General features: G+C 39.1%; 1 protein-coding gene across 2 annotated transcripts in view; it reads left to right on the plus strand.

Moving 5' to 3' along the window:
• The window catches only part of ART3 (ADP-ribosyltransferase 3 (inactive)), a 35,641-nt gene that overhangs the window by 14,233 nt on the left and 1,539 nt on the right, over window positions 1-19,869 (plus strand). Inside the window, exons 4-9 of one of the 2 annotated variants that reach the window (XM_067035852.1) lie at window positions 11,289-11,321; window positions 12,171-12,203; window positions 15,151-15,183; window positions 15,801-15,833; window positions 16,480-16,512; window positions 19,463-19,492. In XM_067035852.1, the coding sequence (XP_066891953.1) occupies window positions 11,289-11,321; window positions 12,171-12,203; window positions 15,151-15,183; window positions 15,801-15,833; window positions 16,480-16,512; window positions 19,463-19,492 (195 nt within the window). Of the gene's footprint in view, window positions 1-11,288; window positions 11,322-11,763; window positions 11,827-12,170; window positions 12,204-15,150; window positions 15,184-15,800; window positions 15,834-16,479; window positions 16,513-19,462; window positions 19,493-19,869 lie in introns of those variants that run through there. The other variant, XR_010841023.1, reaches the window with a different exon arrangement.

The raw sequence follows: 19,869 nt of genomic DNA on the forward strand, positions 1-19,869 counted from the left end.
ACATCTGTAATTTCTTGAGATCTGAAGGAGATAGGAACTCCTGGGAGGGCTTTATTTACTGTTGTGTGAACTGCTTCCAAGGCTTCTTACTGTAGAGCTCCCTGCTAAAATAACAACTTATAAGGTTTTCCAGTGTGGCTGGTAGGAATAGTCACTATTCTTCATCCTTTGAGTTCTTTCCCTGGCCTTGGGTAGTTTCCTTAGACAAGTATAAACTGATCAGTATTTTGCTGAGTACTAGAAACCCTTTGAAGATCTCTGGGGTTCTCTGTGCAGCTCCTTTCTCTTTAGTATTCTGTAAAAACCAAACTATCCTGGTATTTTTCATTGTGGAAAAAGTTTAAACTGCTTAATAGTTATAATACCATGTGAGTTTTCTGTTTAATCTTGAGTTATTTTTGATAAGTTACATTTTTCTAGGAATTGTCCATTTGTCTTATATTTCAAATTTATTGGCATAAAGCTAGTCACAGTAATCTCATGTCTTTTTACACCTGCTGAATCCATGGTTATATTCCCTTTTTCAATTCCTATATATATTTGTGTCTTCTCCTGTTTATTTCTGGATCAATCTCTTACCCATTTTTAACCCTCCTACTTTTTTTTAATTGAAGTATAGTTGATTTACAATATTGTGTTAGGTTTAGGTGTACAGCAAAGTGATTCAGTTATATATATATATATTTTTTTTCAGATTATTTTCCATTATAGGTTATACAGGACATTATGAATATAGTTCCTCATGTTATACAGTAAATCCTTATTGCTTATCTATTTTATATATAGTAGATTGTATCTGTTAATCGCATATTCCTAATTTATCCCTACCCCCTCCTCCCTTTTCCCTTTGGTAACCATACATTTGTTTTCTGTGTCTGTGTCTGTGAATCTGTTTGTTTTGTATATAGATTCATTTGTATTATTATATTTCTCTGTTTGACTTACTTCACTTAGTATGATGTTCTCTAGGTCCATCCATGTTGCTACAAATGACAATATTTCATTCTTTTTTATAGCTGAGTAATATTCCATTGTGTTTATCCATATACATACACAATGGAATATTATATATATAATATATTATAATACATATATGTGGTATATAGTTATATATACCACATCTTCTTAAGCCAGTCATCTATTGATGGGCACTTAGGTTGTTTCCATGTCTTGGCTATTCTAAGTAGTGCTGCTATGAACGTTGAGGTGCATGTATCTTTTTGAATTAGGTTTTTCATCTTTTCTGGATATATGCTCAGGAGTGGGATTGCTGGATCATATGGTAGCTCTATTTTTAGTTTCTTAAGGAACCTCCATACTGTTTTCCATAGTGGCTGCACCAATTTACTTTCCCGCCAACAGTGTAGGAGGGTTTCCTTTTCTCTACACTCTCTCCAGCACTTATTGTTTGCAGACTTTTTGATGATAGATATTCCGATAGGTGTGAGGTGATACCTCATTGTAGTTTTGATTTACCTGTCTGTAATAATTATGATGTTGAGCATCTTTTCATGTGCCTGTTGGCCATCTGTATGTCTTCTTTGGAAAAATATCTATTCAAGTTTTCTTTCTATTTTTTTGTTTGGATTGTTTGGTTTTTTGCTGTTGCGTTGTATGAGCTGTTTGTATACTTTGGATATTAACTCCTGTCAGTTGCATTCTGTAGGTTGTCTTTTTTTGTTGTTGATTGTTTCCTTTGCTGTGCAAAAGCTTTTATGTTTGTTTAGGTCCCATTTGCTTATTTTTGCTTTAATTTTTTCTTTTCTTTTCTTCTTTTTTGGCCTTGGGACACTGATCTAAGAAAATACTGCTACAATTTATGTCAGAGAATGTTTTGCCTGTGTTCTCTTCTAGGAATTTTATGGAATTATGTCTTATATTTAGGTCTTTAAACCATTTGAGTTTATTTTTGTATATGCTATGGGAGAGTGTTCTAATTTCACTGATTTTTATGTAGCTGTCCAGCTTTCCCAACACCACTTGTTGAAGAGACTGTGTTTTCTCCATTGTATGTTCTTGCCTCCATTGTTGTAGATTGATTGACTATAGGTGTGTTGGTTTATTTCTGGACTCTCTATTCTGTTCCAATGATCTATTTGTTTTTGTGCCAATTCCACGCTACTTTGATTACTGTAGCTTTGTAGTATTGTCTGAAGTCTTGGAAGGTTTATGCCTCCAGCTTTGTTCTTTTTCCTCAGGATTGCTTTGGCAATTCTGGGTCTTCCATGGTTCCATATAAATTTTAGGATTTTTAGTTGTAGTATTGTGAAAATGGAATGGATATTTTGATAGGGATTATATTAAATCTGTAGATTGCTTTGGGTAGTATGGCCATTTTAATAATATTATTTTTTCTAATCCAAGAGCACAGGATACCTTTCCATTTCTTTGAATCATCTTCAGTCTCTTTATCAGTGTTTTATAGTTTTCAAGGTATAGGTCTTCCACCTCCTTGCTTAAAAGTTTTTTTTCCTAGTTTTTTTTTTTGACATAATTTTAAACGGGATTTATTTTTTTTTACTTTCTGATATTTCATTATTAGTGTAAAGAAATACAACAGATTTCTGTATATCAATCTTATATCCTGCTACCTTGCTGAGTTCATTTATTAGTTCTAATAGTTTTTGTGTGGAGTCTAGAGTTCTCTATATAGACTATCATGTCATCTGCAGATAGTGACAGTTTTACCTCTTCCCTTCAAATTTGGATACGTGCTTTTCTTGTCTGATTGCTGTGCTGGGATTTCTACTACTGTGTTGAATAGAAGTGGTGAGAGCATCCTTGTCTTATTCCTGAATTTAGCAGGAAGGCTTTCAGCTTTTTCTGTTGAGTATGATGTTGGCTGTGGGTTTGTTGTAAATGGCTTTTATTGTGTTGAGTTATGTTCCCTCTATACCCACTTTGGTGAGTGTTTTTATCTTGAATTGATGTTGAATTTTATCAAATGCTTTTTCTGCATCTATTGAGATGGTCATGTGGTTTTGTCTTTTCTTTTGATGATGTGGTGTATCACATTGATTGATTTACTTATTTGAACCATCCTTGTGACCCTGGAATGAATCCAACTTAAACATTCTGCATGACCCTTTTTAGGTATTGTTAGATTAGGTTTGCAAATATTTTGTTGAGGATTTTTTATCTATATTCATCAAAGATATTTGCCTGTAATTTTCATTTTTTGTAGTATTTTTGTCTGGTTTTGGTATCAGGGTGATGGTGGCTTCATAAGAATTTGGGAGCATTCCCTCCTCTTCAGTCTTTTGGACTAATTTGAGAAGGATAGGTATAAGTTCTTCTTTATATGTTTGGTAGAATTCCCCAGTGAAGCTGTCCATTCCTAGACTTTTGTTTGCAGGGAATTTTAAAATTATGGATTTTATTTTACTTCTAATGATTGGTTTGTTCAAATTATCTGTTTCTTTTTGACTCAATTTTGGCAGGATATATGTTTCTAGAAACTTTCCTATAGATTCTTGCTTCTTTTCTATTTAGAGAAGACCTTTCAATATTTCTTTTAGGTTAGGTTTAGTATTGCTGTATTCTTTTAGTTTTTGCTTGTCTGAGACATCCTTTATCTCTTCTAGCCTAAAGGATAGTCTTGCTGGGTGGAGTATCCTAGGTTGCAGATTTTTCCCTTTTATGACTTTGTTTGACAATGTTTCTGCAGAGAAATTAGCTAAGAGCTTTATGGGGTTCCTTTGTAACTGACTCTTTGTTTCTCTTTTGCTGCCTTTAGATTCCTCTTTTTATCATGAACTTTTTCCATTTTAATTATCATATGTCTTGGTGTTGGTCTGTTTAGGTTCATCTTGTTTGGGACCCTCTGTGCTTCTTGTACCTAGATATGTGTTTTCTTCTTTAGGTTTGGGAAGGTTTCAGCCATAATTTCTTCAAATACATTTTTTTTTTTTTTTTGGCCTTGCCATGCAGCTTGTGGGACCTTAAGTTTGGCACATTTCATATCATCCCATAGACCTCGTATATTGCTTTCATTTTTTTTTTTTCATTTGTCTTTCTGTCTTTTGTTCTGATTGGGTGATTTCCATTATTCTATCTTCCAGATCACTTATTCGTCCTTCTACATTATTTAGTCTGCTATTCATTGCTTCTAGATTGGTTTTTATCTTGGTAATTGAGTTGTTTTTGATTGGCTCCGCTTTATAGTTCCTAGTTCCTTGTTACAGTGATTCTGTATTTCTATCAATAATCGTTCTTAATTCATTTAGCATTTTTACTACTTCCTTTTTGAACTCAGAGTCAAGTAGAGTAGAGAGGTCTGTTTCATTGTTTGTTCTTTCAGAGGATTTCTCTTGTTATTAAATTTGTTTAAAAAAATTTTTTTATAACAAAAGATTTATTTATTTTATTTATTTATTGTTGGCTGCATTGGGTCTTCATTGCTGCATGCAGGCTTTCTCTAGTTGCAGTGAGCAGGGCCTACTCTTCGTTGCAGTGTGCGGGCTTCTCATGGTGGTGGCTTCTCTTGTTGCTGAGCATGGGCTCTAGGTGCGTGGGCTTCAGTAGTAGTGGCACACTGGCTCAGTAATTGCAGTTCGTGGGCTCTAGAGCACAGGCTCAGTAGTTGTGGTGCACAGACTTAGTTGCTCCGCCGTATGTGGGATCTTCCTGGACCAGGGCTTGAATTTGTGTCCCCTGTGTTGGCAGGTGGATTCTTAACTGCTGTGCCACCAGGGAAGCCCCTCTCTTATTCTTTTAACTTGGAGCAGTCCCTGTGCTTTTAAAATTTTACTTAAATTTATGTCTCTATAAATTTAGGAGAAACAGTTATCTACTGTGGTCTTGAAGGGCTTGTTTTTATGTGGGAGCATTCCTGAGTAGACTGTATGAGTCCAATAATTTTGGTGCAATGGCTGCTTTTGGTATGAATGCTAGCCACATCTTTCCTCAGAGCATCATCCCCTTGAGAGGGCATATGATTGGTGTTGTGGTGACCAGAGCCTGCACTGGATTTGGGTGGGGCCTCCTCTTTGCTCCATGGAGTCCCATCCCTTTCTTGCCTAGTGCTAGGCTGGTGCTGGGGGCTGGGGTGTTATGACTGCAGGAATCGAGGTGATTGCGTTGCCACCTGGGACTGGGGATGCCTCTGTGGTAGGGCTCTCCCAGGACCTGTCTGCCCCAAATCCGGCTCCAAGCTGCTGTGTGAGGTGGGCAGAACTGGAGCCCTTCTGCCAGGAAAGGAACATCTGAGTACTCCTCACATGTGATTCTCTGATGCTGCCTCTCACCTACTGTGCACACCAACAGAGTCCACTGCTGGAGCCAAGCCCTGCCATGCATACTGACAATGAGCTCTGATTTGGCCCAGATCACACCACAGGCCCTCCGGGCTGTTTCTGCACAGCTAGACAGAGTCCTCTCCCAGGGTCCATCTCCCTGAATTTCAGTACTAGCAGCCCTACCCGGCAGGCCTTTCAGGCTGGGAAGTGCAGCAAGGTATAAGCTGTCAGCACCAGTCTCTCTCCACCCTGATTGCTAGCAAGCCATAGTATAGGGTTAGGTTAACTGTTGAGGAGGACATTTCATATCTGAAGAGAGAATTAGTTAAACAAACAGATAAATTTTCTCCTAATTTTTTCAGACTAATCATATAATCATAAAGTGTTAGCTTGGGGAGGCAGAGTCAAATTGGCAGTGTGGGAAGATGCCGAGTTAGGTCTCCCCACAACTAGGGTGCCTGCTGGCCGCTGATGGGGGACCCTGATGGCCAAGGAGATGGGAGGAACCCGCAAGCAAACTGGTAGGACATGGGGGGACTAAGAGGGGAAGAGAAGTGGAGGCCAGATGGGTGCCCCTGAGGCCAGGGAGATCAGGAGAAGCAGGCGGAGGGGCTCTCCAGGAGGATTGGGAGAGGGCAGTTGCCCACCCACTCAGGCCCAGGGAGCCTGCTGAGCTCCCAGGCCAGTCCCCTGCCCTCCAAGACCCCCCCCCCCCGGCCACATTGGTCCTGGGGGCATAGGAAGGAGGCAGGGGAGATCAGGAGAGGCAGGCGGGAGGGGCCCTCCAAGACCAGAGGAGCGGGAGAGGAGAGGAAGGCGTTTGCCCCTCTCACTCGAGCCCAGGAAGCCTCTGGGCTCCCAGGTGAGGTCCCCCACCCTCTGAGACCAGGGGTGGGAGGCACACCTGGGCCCCTTTTGTTCTGTTGAGCCTAAGCCCCACCTCCTACAACCCCCCAGGGCCTTTTCCAGCCCTGTGGGTCCTGAGCACGGGCTCCGCCCAACACCCAAAACTTGACCTTGCTTAGGCCCCGCCCTCCAGAGCCAAGGCGTTTCCCCCCCCTTTTTTTTGCTTTTTTCTTCTTTTCCCTCCTCCCCTCTTTTACTATTGTGGTACTGTTGTACCTTCTGGTTGTTGTTTCATCTATATTTTAATTTTCATATTCTTTCTAACATATCTGTTAGTTTCCTAGTCTAATTTTATTTTTTACTTTGCTATTCTTTTTTTTTTTGCCACCCCACGTGGCTTGCAAGATCTTGGTTCACGAACTGGGAGTTGGGCAACAGCTCCTGCGGTGGGAGCTCTGAGTCCTAACCACTGGACTAACAGAGAACCTCAGACACCTCAGAGAATATTCATCAGAGTGAGGTCTCATGGAGGTCCTCATCTCAGCTCCAAGACCCAGCTCTACACAACAGCCTACAAACTCCAGTGTTGGAAGCCTCAGGCCATACAACCAATAAGACAGGAACACAATCCCACTCATTTAAAAAAAAAAAAAAAAAGAGAGAGATGGCAAAAAATAGTCAGAGATGAAGGAGCAAGGTAAAAACCTACAAGACCAAATAAACGAAGAGGAAGTAGGCAATCTACCTAAAAAAGAATTCAGAGTAATGATAGTAAAGATGATCCAGAATCTCAAAAATAGAATGGAGGCACGGATTGAGAAAATACAAGAAATGTTTAACAAAGATCTGGAAGAACTAAAGAACAAACAAACAGAGATGAACAACACAGTAACTGAAATGAAAAATACACTAGAAGGAATCAATAACAGAATAACTGAGGCAGAAGAATCAATAAGTGAGCTGGAAGACAAAATGGTGGAAATAACTGCCAAAGAGCAGAATAAAGAAAAAAGAATGAAAAGAATTGAAGACAATCTCAGAGACCTCTGGGATAACATTAAACACACCATCATTCAAATTATAGGGGTCCCAGAAGAAGTAAAGAAAAAGAAAGGGTCTGAGAAAATATTTGAAGAGATTATAGTGGAAAACTTCCCTAACATGGGAGAGGAAATAGTCACCCAAGTCCAGGAAGCACAGAGAGTCCCATACAGGAAGAACCCTAGGAGAAGCACACCAAGACACATATTTATCAAACTAACAAAAATTAAATTCAAAGAAAAAATATTAAAAGCAGCAAGGGAAAAACAGAAAAATAACATACAAAGGAATCCCCATAAGGTTATCAGCTGATTTTTCAGCAGAAACTCTACAGTCCAGAGGGGATGGCAGGATATACTTAAAGTGATGAAAGAGAAAAACCTACAACCAAGATTAGTCTACCCAGCAAGGATCTCATTCAGATTCGAAGGAGAAATCAAAAGCTTCTCAGACAAGCAAAAGCTAAGAGAATTCAACACCACCAAAGAAACTTCTCTAGGCGGGAAACACAAGAGAAGAAAAAGACCCACAAAACCAAACCCAGAACAATTAAGAAAATGGTAATAGGAACATAGATATTGATAATAACCTTGAATGTAAATGGATTAAATGCCCCAACCAAAAGACACAGACTGGCTGAATGAATACAAAAACAAGACCTGTATATATGCTGTCTGCAAGAGACCCACTTCAGACCTAGGGACACATACAGACTGAAAGTGAAGGGATGGGAAAAGATATTCCATGCAAATGGAAATCAAAAGAAAGCTGGAGTAGCAGTACTTGTATCAGATAAAATAGACTTTAAAATAAAGACTGTTACAAGAGATAAGGAGGGACACTACATAATAGTCAAAGGATCAATCCAAGAAGAAGATATAATAATTGTAAATATTTATTCACCCAATATAGGAACACCTCAATACACGAGGCAAATGCTAACAACCGTGAAAGGAGAAATCAACAGTAACACAAAAATAGTAGGGGACTTTAACATGCTACTTACACCAATGGACAGATCATCCAAACAGAAAATAAGTAAGGAAACACAAGCTTTAAATGATACAATAGACCAGATAGATTTACTTGATATCTATAGAACATTCCACCTGAAAGTGGCAGAATACACTTTCTTCTCAAATGCTCATGGAACATTCTCCAGGATAGATCACATCTTGGGTCACAAATCAAGCCTCCATAAATTTAAGAAAATTGAAATTGTATCAAGCATCTTTTCTGACCACAACGCTATGAGATTGGAAATCAATTACAGGAAAAAAACTGTAAAAAACACAAATACACGGAGGCTAAACAACCAAGAGATCAGTGAAGAAGTCAAAGAAGGAATAAAAAAAATACATAGAATCGGGCTTCCCTGGTGGCGCAGTGGTTGAGAGTCCTGCCGATGCAGGGGACACAGGTTTGTGCTCCGGTCCAGGAAGATCCCACATGCTGCGGAGCAGCTAGACCCGTGAACCATGCCCACTGAGCCTGTGTGTCCAGAACCTGTGCTCTGCAATGGGAGAGGCCACAACAGTGAGAGGCCTGCATACCTAAAAACAACAACAACAAAAACAGAATCAAATGACAATGAAAATACTATGACCCAAAACCTATGGGACACAGCAAAAGCAGTTCTAAGAAGGAAGTTTATAGCAATTCAATCTCACCTCCAGAAACAAGAAAAATCTCAAATAAACAATCTAACCCTACACTTAAAACATCTAGAGAAAGAAGAACAAAGAAAACCCAAAGTCAGTAGAAGGAAAGAAATCATAAAGATCAGAGCAGAAATAAATGAAATAGAAATGAAGAAAACAATAGCAAAGATCAATAAAACTAAAATCTAAAATCTTTGAGAGGATAAACAAAATTGATAAACCCTTAGCCAGCCTCATCAAGAAAAAAAAGAGGATGCAAATCAGTAAAATTAGAAATGAAAAAGGAGAAATCACAACAGACACTGCAGAAATACAAAGGATTATAAGAGACTACTACAAACAACTATATGCCAATAAAATGGACAGCCACGAAGAAATGGACAAATTCTTGGAAAGATACAATTTTCCAAGACTGAACCAGGAAGAATTAGAAAATATAAACAGATGAATCACAAGTAATGAAATTGAAACGGTAATTAAAACTCTTCCAACAAAAGTCCAGGACCAGATGGCTTCACAGGTGCATTCTGTCAAACATTTAGAGAAGAGGTAACACTGATCATTCTCAAGAGTTTGATCCTTCTCAAACTCTTCCAAAAAGTTGCAAAGGGGGCTTCCCTGGTGGCGCAGTGGTTGAGAATCCGCCTGCCGATGCAGGGGATACGGGTTCGTGCCCCGGTCCGGGAAGATCCCACATGCCGCGGAGCGGCTGGGCCCGTGAGCCATGGCCGCTGGGCCTGCGCGTCCGGAGCCTGTGCCCCGCAACGGGAGAGGCCACAACAGTGAGAGGCCCGCATACCACAAAAAAAAAAAAAAAAAAAAAAAAAAAAAAAAAAGTTGCAAAGGAAGAAACACTCCCAAATTCGTTCTATGAAGTCACCATCACCCTGATACCAAAACCAGAAAAAGATATCACAAAAAAAGAAAATTATAGACCAATATCACTGATGAACATAGATGCAAAAATCCTGAGCAAAATACTAGCAAACAGAATCCAACAACACATTAAAAGGATCATACACCATGATTAAGTGGGATTTATCCCAGGGATGCAAGGATTCTTCAATATATGCAAATAAATGAATGTGATACACCACCTTAACAAATTAAGGAATAAAAACCATATGATAATCTCAATAGATGCAGAAAACGCTTTTGACAAAATTCAACACCCATTTATGATAAAAACTCTCCAGAAAATGGGCATAGAGGGAACCTACCTCAACATAAAAAAGGCCATATATGACAAATCCACAGCAAGCATCATACTGAATGGTGAAAAACTGAAAGCATTTCCACTAAGATCAGGAACAAGACAAGGATGTCCACTCTTGCCACTCTTATTCAACATAGTTTTGGAAGTCCTAGCCACTGGCAACCAGAGAAGAAAAGAAGTAAAAGAATACAAATTGGAAAAGAAGTAGCAAACTGTCAGTTTGCGGATGACATGATACTATACATAGAAAATCCTAAAGATGCCACCAGAAAACTACTAGAAAACAGTATGGAGGTTCCTTAAAAAACTAAAAATAGAACTACCACGTGACCTAGCAATCCCACTACTGGGCATATACCCTGAGAAAACTGTAATTCAAAAAGAGTCATGTACCACAATGTTCATTGCAGCTCTATTTACAATAGCCAGGACATGGAGCCATTCAAAATGTCCATCAACAGATGAATGAATAAAGAAGATGTGGCACATATATATAATGGCATGTTACTCAGTCATAAGAAGGAGCGAAATTGAGTTATTTGTAGTGAGGTGGATGCACCTAGAGTCTGTCATACAGAGTGAAGCAAATCAGAAAGACAAAAACAAATATCGTATGCTAACACATATGTATGGAATCCAAAAAAAAAATTGGTACTGGTGAAACTAGTTGCAGGGCAGGAATAAAGATGTAGACATAGAGAATGGACTTGAGGACACAGGGTGAGAGGGGGAAGCTGGGGTGAAGTGAGAGTAGCATTGACATATATACACTAGCAAATGTAAGACAGATAGCTAGTGGGAAGCAGCCGCATAGCACAGGGAGATCAGCTTGGTGCTTTGTGACCACCTAGAGGGGTGGGATAGGAATGGTGGGAGGGAGACGCAAGAGGGAGGGGATACGGGGATATATGTATATGTATAGCTGATTCACTTTGTTATGCAGCAGAAACTAACACAGTATTGTGAAGCAATTATACTCCAATAAAGATCTATTAAAAATAAATAAGTGTTAGATTTGGATGGGACTCTGGAGGTCATTTGAAGCAATCTCCCAATAAAAGATACACATAAGGGAACTGAATTGCAGAAAAGTTAGATGTTTTATCTAGAGCTACTGCTCTTTGGTGACTGTACTATGAATACAAAAATGTAATTTGCTTCCCACTAAATTATGAGTCTGATAGACTAGGAGCTGACAGATTAGATTACCAGTAGGCACAGACCAATTTGAAATCTTTACTAAGGTAGATTGTGTCTAACTAATAAAACTTTATCTTTATGTTTCAGGACTAAAAACTGCAAATTGTGTTGAGAACATGGGTAAGATATGCTCTAGAGTATTACCTCTGTAATGGGAATTTTATCAGTGTTATTTCTCACAGGAAATAACAGGTCAGAGCCACCACACTGTGCTGTCATACTGTCAGCCATTGTCTTCTCAAGGCTGAGTTGTGCTACTGCTACTACCTTTTCAGGGGGAGCATACAGGAGCCCCCCCCAAGCCGATCCCAGCCTTGCCTGCGGCTGTATTGCATTTGCCTTGGGCGTGCAGGGACCATGCCACTCTGACCCTAGCCTGTCATTACAGGATTTTGACTCCTGAATACCCCTACATGACTCCTATGCACAGAGTTAGACTTGTATTCCTTTGTTTTGACATCTTGGGAAGTAATATTTGGGAGACTGATGAAGGATTCCTTCCTTCATCAGGGGAAAGACTGGGGGGACAGAACGGTAATGTGGTCTGTTTCCTCTTCCTCAGGGAAAAATGAAGAATATAACAAAAATAGTCTCTCTTAGAGGACCATGGAAAAGACTTGGGAAGGTAAACAGGAATTCTAAGAGTATTCAGGAACAACATTATCAAATTAGGCTCAACAGATCTGAACCAAAGTTAACAGGAAATGCCTTGGGCTGATGCGTGCTTTGGGTGGATCCTTTTGAAGATTTATTTAAATAGTTTGAAAATAAGGGTCCATTTCTAGCTGTCTTCCTGGCTAGTTTTTCTTTGAATTCTTCTTAAAGTAATTAAAATGAATCTATACCCATTTATTTTTGAGACTGAAATTTTATATTTCTCATATTGCCATATTTTGCATGTATCTTGACTGAACCTGACATTCACATCTAAGTATAGTACTATGTAATGAAAACATGTTTGTATTTCAGAATATTTTCAACACATCAGTGTCTACAACTCTGGTAAGTGTGCTCTACTTTTAAAAATAATGGATGTTTATTAGCTACATGGATGTTTAATAGCTCCTTCCTTTTCAGCAAATTCAATTCTTAGCTGATGAAAAAGAGTACTTTGTACATGTGAAGGAGTAACCTGGCAGATATGAGGCAGAAAAAAAGAATCCATTCTGGGGAAATTTACCTCCTTGCAAATGAGAGAGTTGGCTCTCTGGAGATCTGAACAATATGGAACCATTCTGGGGAATAAGGCTAGGCGGACCTGAAGAGCTAGGCACTCTTGACAGGTCTGAGGCCTCTTATGTATAGCTCTATTCTCAGTCATTGAGATTAGCCTGTGTGACACCAAACATCCAGATGAAAGTAGAAAAAGTTAGTCGTTTGCCTTTTTCAAGTAAGGTGATGTTTGGCATTATTTGACTAAAACTTCTGGGTGATTAGACGCTTTCCCCAGCCCCTAATTTTCCACTTATGGTGATATGGCCCAAATCACTTCTTTGCATTTAAGTTCCTTGGTATGTATTTGGCCCATGTAGCTACAATAAGTTTTTCTTTATTGAAGGGAGAAAAGTATCTGGCCTTTCCTTAAGTATGCAGTTTACCTGACGTTTGGAAGATATTTCCTGTCCTTGTGTGAAGCATTTCATGCCCCTGAGGACTTGCTTAGTAACACTTCTTATTGGCAGGGCAGTCACAAGTTTTAGTGGTCACTTCACAGGGACTTCAGCTAACTCTTCAAGACAGACGATTTTCTAGCTTGTGGAGATCACTAGGGGACTTACTGTATATAACAGTTTTTCTTAGTAGGAGGGACCAGAGGAATGTTCCAGCCCAATTAGCCAAGGTGCATTTAGACTGTGGCTGACACTTAAATGTAGGAGCATTAGTTTACTGGATATATCAAGTGGATCTTTATGGCCATAATTACCTGAAAATAGTTCTGCTCCAACTGTGGTCACTCCCAATTACTTTGTTCTATCATTAAAACTGGTAAGTTTCTTTTTGTAACTTAAGTGAGAAAAACCAGAAACTTGAAGACCCTGGTAAGACATTTTCATAAACTCTAGGGGCTTACATTTGTAAGACAGCTTCCTTAGGGGTGGGAGCAGGTGGGCATGGCATGGTAAGGAAAAGTGGGAAGAAGGCAGAACCCACATTAGCTTACAAGTTTGGTATATAAGAGACCCTCCTGAGTTCCAGATATCCTTCTTTATAAGGACGACCCAGCAGCTCTGTCTGTGTCCTATCTAACAATCCATAGGTCATCCTGGCGGAGCAGTTAGAGACATGACATAAGAAACTAGTTCTAGAGAATTGACTATTTTCTGCTTTAGGCTAGCTGTTACATGGATAGAGGAAGGTGTAACTAATTATTCCACAAACTCTATAACATAGGGTGTTCATCAGGAGCATAAAAAATGACATTTTTTCCTAAATTAAAATGATTTTATATATGTATATATATATCTGTTTCTAGCAATCTGAGTAACAAATGCTATTAGCTATATCCATTTGATTATTTAGTATATTCCAAAGTATGACTCATTCCCAAATTTTTTTGTCTTTCTTAAAAATGATATTCTTCAAGGGTGCTAGGACAGAAACACTCTCATAAATTATTGGTGAGATTATAAATTGGAACTTTTCTGGAGGACAGTTCAATAGTATGTATCACTAGCCTTAAAAATGTCCATACCTTTTAACCTAGCTATAACACTTTTAGATATTTGTTCTAAGGAAATAAACATAAAAAGTTGTGTACAAAATATGTACAGAAATGTTTATGCAGTGTTATCGTAGCCGAAATTTATAAATAACCTTAGTATCCAGCAGTTGGGTATTGTTAAATAAGTTATATCCATATTATGAAACAATAACCAATTTAAAAACCATGTTTTCGAAAAATATCTAAAGATATGAGAAAGTACTTATAATACAGTGACAATAAAAATAGGATAAAAACAAACTCTACTCAATACTCTGTAATGGCCTATATGGGAAAAGAATCTGAGAAAGAGTGGATTATATGTATATATATAACAGATTCACTTTGCTGTACAACTGAAACCAACACATTGTAAATCAACTATACTCCAATAAAAATTTGTTAAAAGATAGGATAAAAACAGTATATGGAGTATAATATCAAATTTATTTTAAAATGTCAAAAGGTACAAACTTCCAGTTATAAGATAAATAAGTACAGGGGATGTAATGTACAACATGACTATAGTTAACAGCTGTATGATATATTTGAAAGCTGTTAAGAGAATAGATCCTAAGAGTTCTCATCACAGGAAAAAAAAACCTTTTTTTTTTTTTTTTTTTTTTTGGTATCTGCATGAGATGCCGGATGTTAACTAAACTTATTGTGGTAATCCTGTCACAATATATGTAACTCAAGTCATTATGCTGTATACCATAAACTTATACAGTGTTTTATGCCAATTATATCTCAGTAAAACTGAGAAAAGTAGTAAAAAATGTATATAAGCATGTATGTGTATATATATATATATATATAGCAAAGAGACAGGAAATATACCAAAATATTAAGACTGAAGAGCTCTGATATCTGGGATTATGAGTAATTTTTAATAATTTCCTATATTTTTCCAAAGTGTCTGTAATTATATTACTTATATAATCAAGAAGTTTCATTTTAAAAAATAAATCATGACAAATGTAGGTCAGAGTCTAAAAAAAAAAATCAACAAGAGATATTTTACTTAATCTAGGAGAGTGCCTGCATCACTAGCCATAGTTCTCACAGTAAGTTAGGCACCAGTGGGTTAAATCTCTTTCCCTTTTACCCAAAACTCTTAAAAGCTTTGAGAGTGGGTCATCTCTCAAAGCTTTTAGAGTTTTCCACTGTAAATAGCTATATAAATATAAGGTTAAACTTTCAAGCTTACTGCGTTTATCACTAAATATTTCCTATTCTCATCTTTAGGAATGAAAAGCCAGGAATCCACAGTCTTACCTGGTAAGTGATCTTTTACTTACTCTCAGAGACTAGCTACACAGTTAGAAGGAGGCATGAGGACTCCTAGAACTAAGGACGTTCCTGGACATGGAGAGTTTGAGGAATAAGTTAAGTCAAAACAGAGGGACTCTCGTTATTGAGAGATTATTATGTTCCATGCAGTAATGTATGAAGCAGTTTTATAATGTATCACGTTTAATCACCACTTACTACACACCTACATGGTATTTCTTGCACGTAAATAAGGAAATGAAGGTTAGAGGGATCAAACCTGCCCAGTCATAGAGCTAATAACTAAAATGACAATAGAGCCAAGCCAGGCAGAGTCTTAGACCCAGTACTGTTTCATTTAAAACCCGATGTGCTAGGACTGACTGCCCTATGAAGATAAGGTTGGCCAGATAATGAAGTTCTTGAAGTCCACCATAAGGAGTTCGGGCTTTGTCCAGTTAGAGAATGAAGAGCAATTGAAAGGTGTTTTTGTTGTTACTGTTTTCTTTTTCCTTTTTTCGGCGGGGAGGGGGGGGGGTTGAAGATGGGGGAGGTATAGACCAAAGTGAGCATTAACAATGCAAGAGAGTTGATTAACACTAACCAGTATTCATTTTTGTCTTCAGGTATGAAGAGCCAAGAAGCCACCCAAATACCTGGTAAGACAGCTTTATTTACTTTCTTGGCCAAAGTAGGAGAAGAGAAGGATCCCCCCGTGTATTAAAGAGAATATTGTCATGAGAATGACAATGACAATGACAATGACAGTGACAATGATAATGTCATGAGAATGACAGCTGCCTGCCAGTCATTCTACAAAGATTTAGCTGGGGGAGAGAGTAGAAAAGTACCTTTCCTCCCTAGTGTTCATGCCTTCCTGGAGCAGGAAAGTTAGCTCTGCTGGGGGCATGGCTGAAGACAAGGCTGCTGGGACCTGGATGCATGCAGTCCAGCCTTAGGTTCTATAGCTAGAGGTACTCAAAAGAAACTTCAACTTCATGCAAAAGCTGTTAGCTTTGGCTAATAACATCTCAGCATCTAGGATCGCCAGGTAACTAAGCATAGTACTCTCCTGGCATAGAGGCAGGCTTAATGAGGCGCCATGGCAGAAGGCTCCTCCGAGTTTGGCATGGATTTGCACAGTGAGGGTTCATGTAGCCAGAACTTTCAAGTAAAAAGCCAGAAACTACAGTGCAGTGGGACCTTTGGTGCTTGTATCTCTTGAGTTCATGAGACAAGAAGGAGTTTGGAAGTTGTACTCACTGGAACAAACTGCAAGTCACTGAAAATTTCTTTCTCACTTAGGAATGAAAACTCCAGAACCTTTTACACTACCTGGTAAGCAATGTTAGACATGCTGGAGAGGAAGCTGCCAATTTGGGGAGTATAGATATAATTGTCACCGTTAGATACGCAAGGGAGGCTAAGTACTTTGCAGAGCAAGATCACGTGAGTGAGTGAAGGACTCAGGTCTCTTACCTTATGACCAAGTACCTGTTTCTTAAAACTTGTGGTTCCTCTGGTGTTTTTCCAGTATACTTATCATGACACATTTAACCTACCTTCAAGATATAACCATGAAAGCAGGTATTTAAAAAGTATGAGACTGTTGCTGAGGGTAGGGCCTTGAATTTCTGTGGCTAGAGAAACTGAACAGTGTGACTCCTGTCAAGTCAAAAGGGCCTCAGAACTCACGCTTACGGGGAGGAAAAAAATGAAACAGCCCTCAAACTTAATTTTTTTCCTGAGACAAGGAGAAATTAAAAAAAAAAAACAGTGGACATTATCTAATATTTTACCAGAGAGTTATGGACAGTAATAACACTTCTCTAGGCCTCAGAATTGTCATCTTTCAAAGGTGGCTAACACATGTCATCTTACCTTATAGGGATATCTGTAAGGACTATAAAAACACAAAATCTCAGGGCGCAAGCCCCTATCTAATGGTTCAGTCCTGCTTCCAAGTTCATGTAATGTTTTGAAAATAATTTGTGTTAGGTTTTGTTATTATGGAATGATCATCTGTTAAGGAACTTAGATTGTTGGCATCTGCTAAATGACATCCATCCGCACATTACTGAGCTTTGCCTCACATTGCTGCCTTTGGATATTGTGTGCTGTGTACAGAAACGGCCATTCCCAGTTCATGATCTAAAGCACTGACAGACCCACAGAGAGGTTCCAGCAATACTTTTGTTTGTTTGTTTTAAGAAGATGTTGGGGGTAGGAGTTTAATTAATTAATTTATTTATGGCTGTGTTGGGTCTTCGTTTCTGTGCGAGGGCTTTCTCTAGCTGCGACAAGCGGGGGCCCCTCTTCATCGTGGTACGCGGGCCTCTCATTATCGCGGCCTCTCTTGCTGTGGAGCAGAGGCTCCAGACGCGCAGGCTCAGTAGTTGTGGCTCACGGGCCCAGCCACTCCGCGGGGCATGTGGGATCCTCCCAGACCAGGGCTCGAACCCGTGTCCCCTGCATTAGCAGGCAGATTCTCAACCACTGCGCCACCAGGGAAGCCCCCAGTAATACTTTTATATTCACCCAGATTTGAACTGCTGCGACTTTGAAGTGAACCTCTAATGACACTGATGACACACTTTGTGTGTCTACATCTCTTTAGCTCGCTGGACCTGAGTTGGCATGGTATCTCGCTGGCACCTTACTAGGCGCCCCGGTTGCCTGAAAGGCAGCTGCTGAGCAGCATGTGGAGGATGAACACGGTCTGGTCTGTGTGGACAGACAGACCCAACTTCATGAAGTCTCTCCTCTGCCATTTTCCTCTGGGTAACTTTGTGTAGAGGTAACTTTATTTCACTTTTCTGCACCTCTGCTCCCACATCTGTAAAATGAAGAAAATTTCTGTCTTGCAAGACTGATTAAAGTCCTAATGAGACTTCATTAATGAATGAATGGCGCTTTAAAATAGTAGTAAATGGTAGATGCCTTTATTATCTGAAAATCTTTTTTTCATTTAGGAATAAAAATGTTACAACTGGGTGAAAAACCTGGTAATAAATTCTTTCCTGGGGGTGGAGGTACCATGGGGTTCTGAGTCCTTTACCGTAACTGTTCAGTTAGCTCCATCTTATGGGGGATGGGGAGAGGACAGTAGAGCTCCTGACGCCCCAGGCTGCAAGCCAGAGGGGGAAATGTTGAGAACTCCTTTCCGTGTGTGCAGCAGACTGCTATTATGCCTCCCTGGGTCAGGCAGAGAAAAAGGCAGTTGACCTGAAACTGGGACGGTTGGCTTCCCGCTGCACCTGTCTATTCCAGAATGGGACAGGAGGCTTCCCAGGGCGCGCAGGCTACCGTGAATCTGCGGTCACAGGAATAGCATCATCAAAGAGGTGTGTGTGAGAACCGTACCGTGTAGGGCCATCCGTTCTGTGCTCCTTACTACACTCTCCATGTCCCCCAACAAATAGGCCACTGTTTTGCTGGGACTGTTTTGTATTGTGCCCTCTCCTAGAAAGCTGTGTGTAGTGCAGGCTTTTTAAAAAGTGGTGCCAAAACATTTACACAGGATCTCATATAATCCAATAAAAGAAATATTGTTATCACCGTTTCAGAGATGGAAACATGGAATATGGGAAGTTAAGGAACCTGTCAAAGGCTAGAATGAGACAGTCAAGACCCAAACTTTTCAAGTTTTGTTCATTTTCTGTCACATGACACTTGTCTTCCAGCTAGATGTAGTTATAGAAAATACACCTCTAACCAGGGCTCCTAGAGTTGGCATTTGGCTTCAAAGCCATCAGAATATGGCAATATTGTAATATTTCAATGCTAACACACTTGGAGTTAGAATAGCATAGTAAGTAAGAGCAGAGGGTTTGAAAGCAGGCATTGCTACCACTGATTACCTCTGTGATTTTATGCAAGTTTTGGGGAACTTCTGTATAATATGGATAACTCTACTACCTACTAGGAGTGTAACAAGGTAATAATGTACATAAAGCATTTGGTCAATGCGTGACACACAGTAAGCATTCAATAAATGATTAGTGTTATGGTTGTGCTTGGGAATCTGAGTTCAATATGTAGAAAAAAGACTTTTCTGTAAACAAAGTTTAACCTTTCTTTTAATGGAATCACACACACATGGTAAAAAATTTCAAAGCATGTAAACACAACCCTTCCCCCAGTCCCACCTATACCTCTAAAACTAATGCTCTGCCCCTCAGTCCCACACGCAGAGATAACCAAGTTAGCTTAGTCATTTAATCACATTTTTCTCTTTGGGATAACTCTGTGTACAATGCATTTAACTCAAAATCTGTTTATATTTTAGAAGACAAAAGTCAAGATATCGACAGTCCTGGTAAGAAATATCTCATTTCCTTAGTTGATAAATGTCTGTTTCTGCAATACAGAAAAACTGAGAAATTTATTTTCTCTCAATAAAAGGAACAAAATCTCAAGAGTTTAAAGCATCATAACAGAGTATAATGTCATATCCAAATGCTTGTATGTGCAAATGGGGGGGGCAACTTGATTTTGCTTCTTAAGCACTCATTTTCAACTGTGTATATAGACTGTACTTTTTCAAGCAATGGTTCTCAAGCCTGCAACCCAATTCTCTTTTTAGAACAAATATTTTATAAAGGTATCCTGAAATAAGATTCATAAATAAGTCCCACTTGCACCATAAAAAAAATCAATATAATGTCCTAACTATATAACAAAATTATATACTTT

The sequence above is a fragment of the Kogia breviceps genome, chromosome 6 (genome assembly GCF_026419965.1).
Source record: "Kogia breviceps isolate mKogBre1 chromosome 6, mKogBre1 haplotype 1, whole genome shotgun sequence".
Taxonomy (NCBI): Eukaryota; Metazoa; Chordata; class Mammalia; order Artiodactyla; family Physeteridae; genus Kogia; species Kogia breviceps.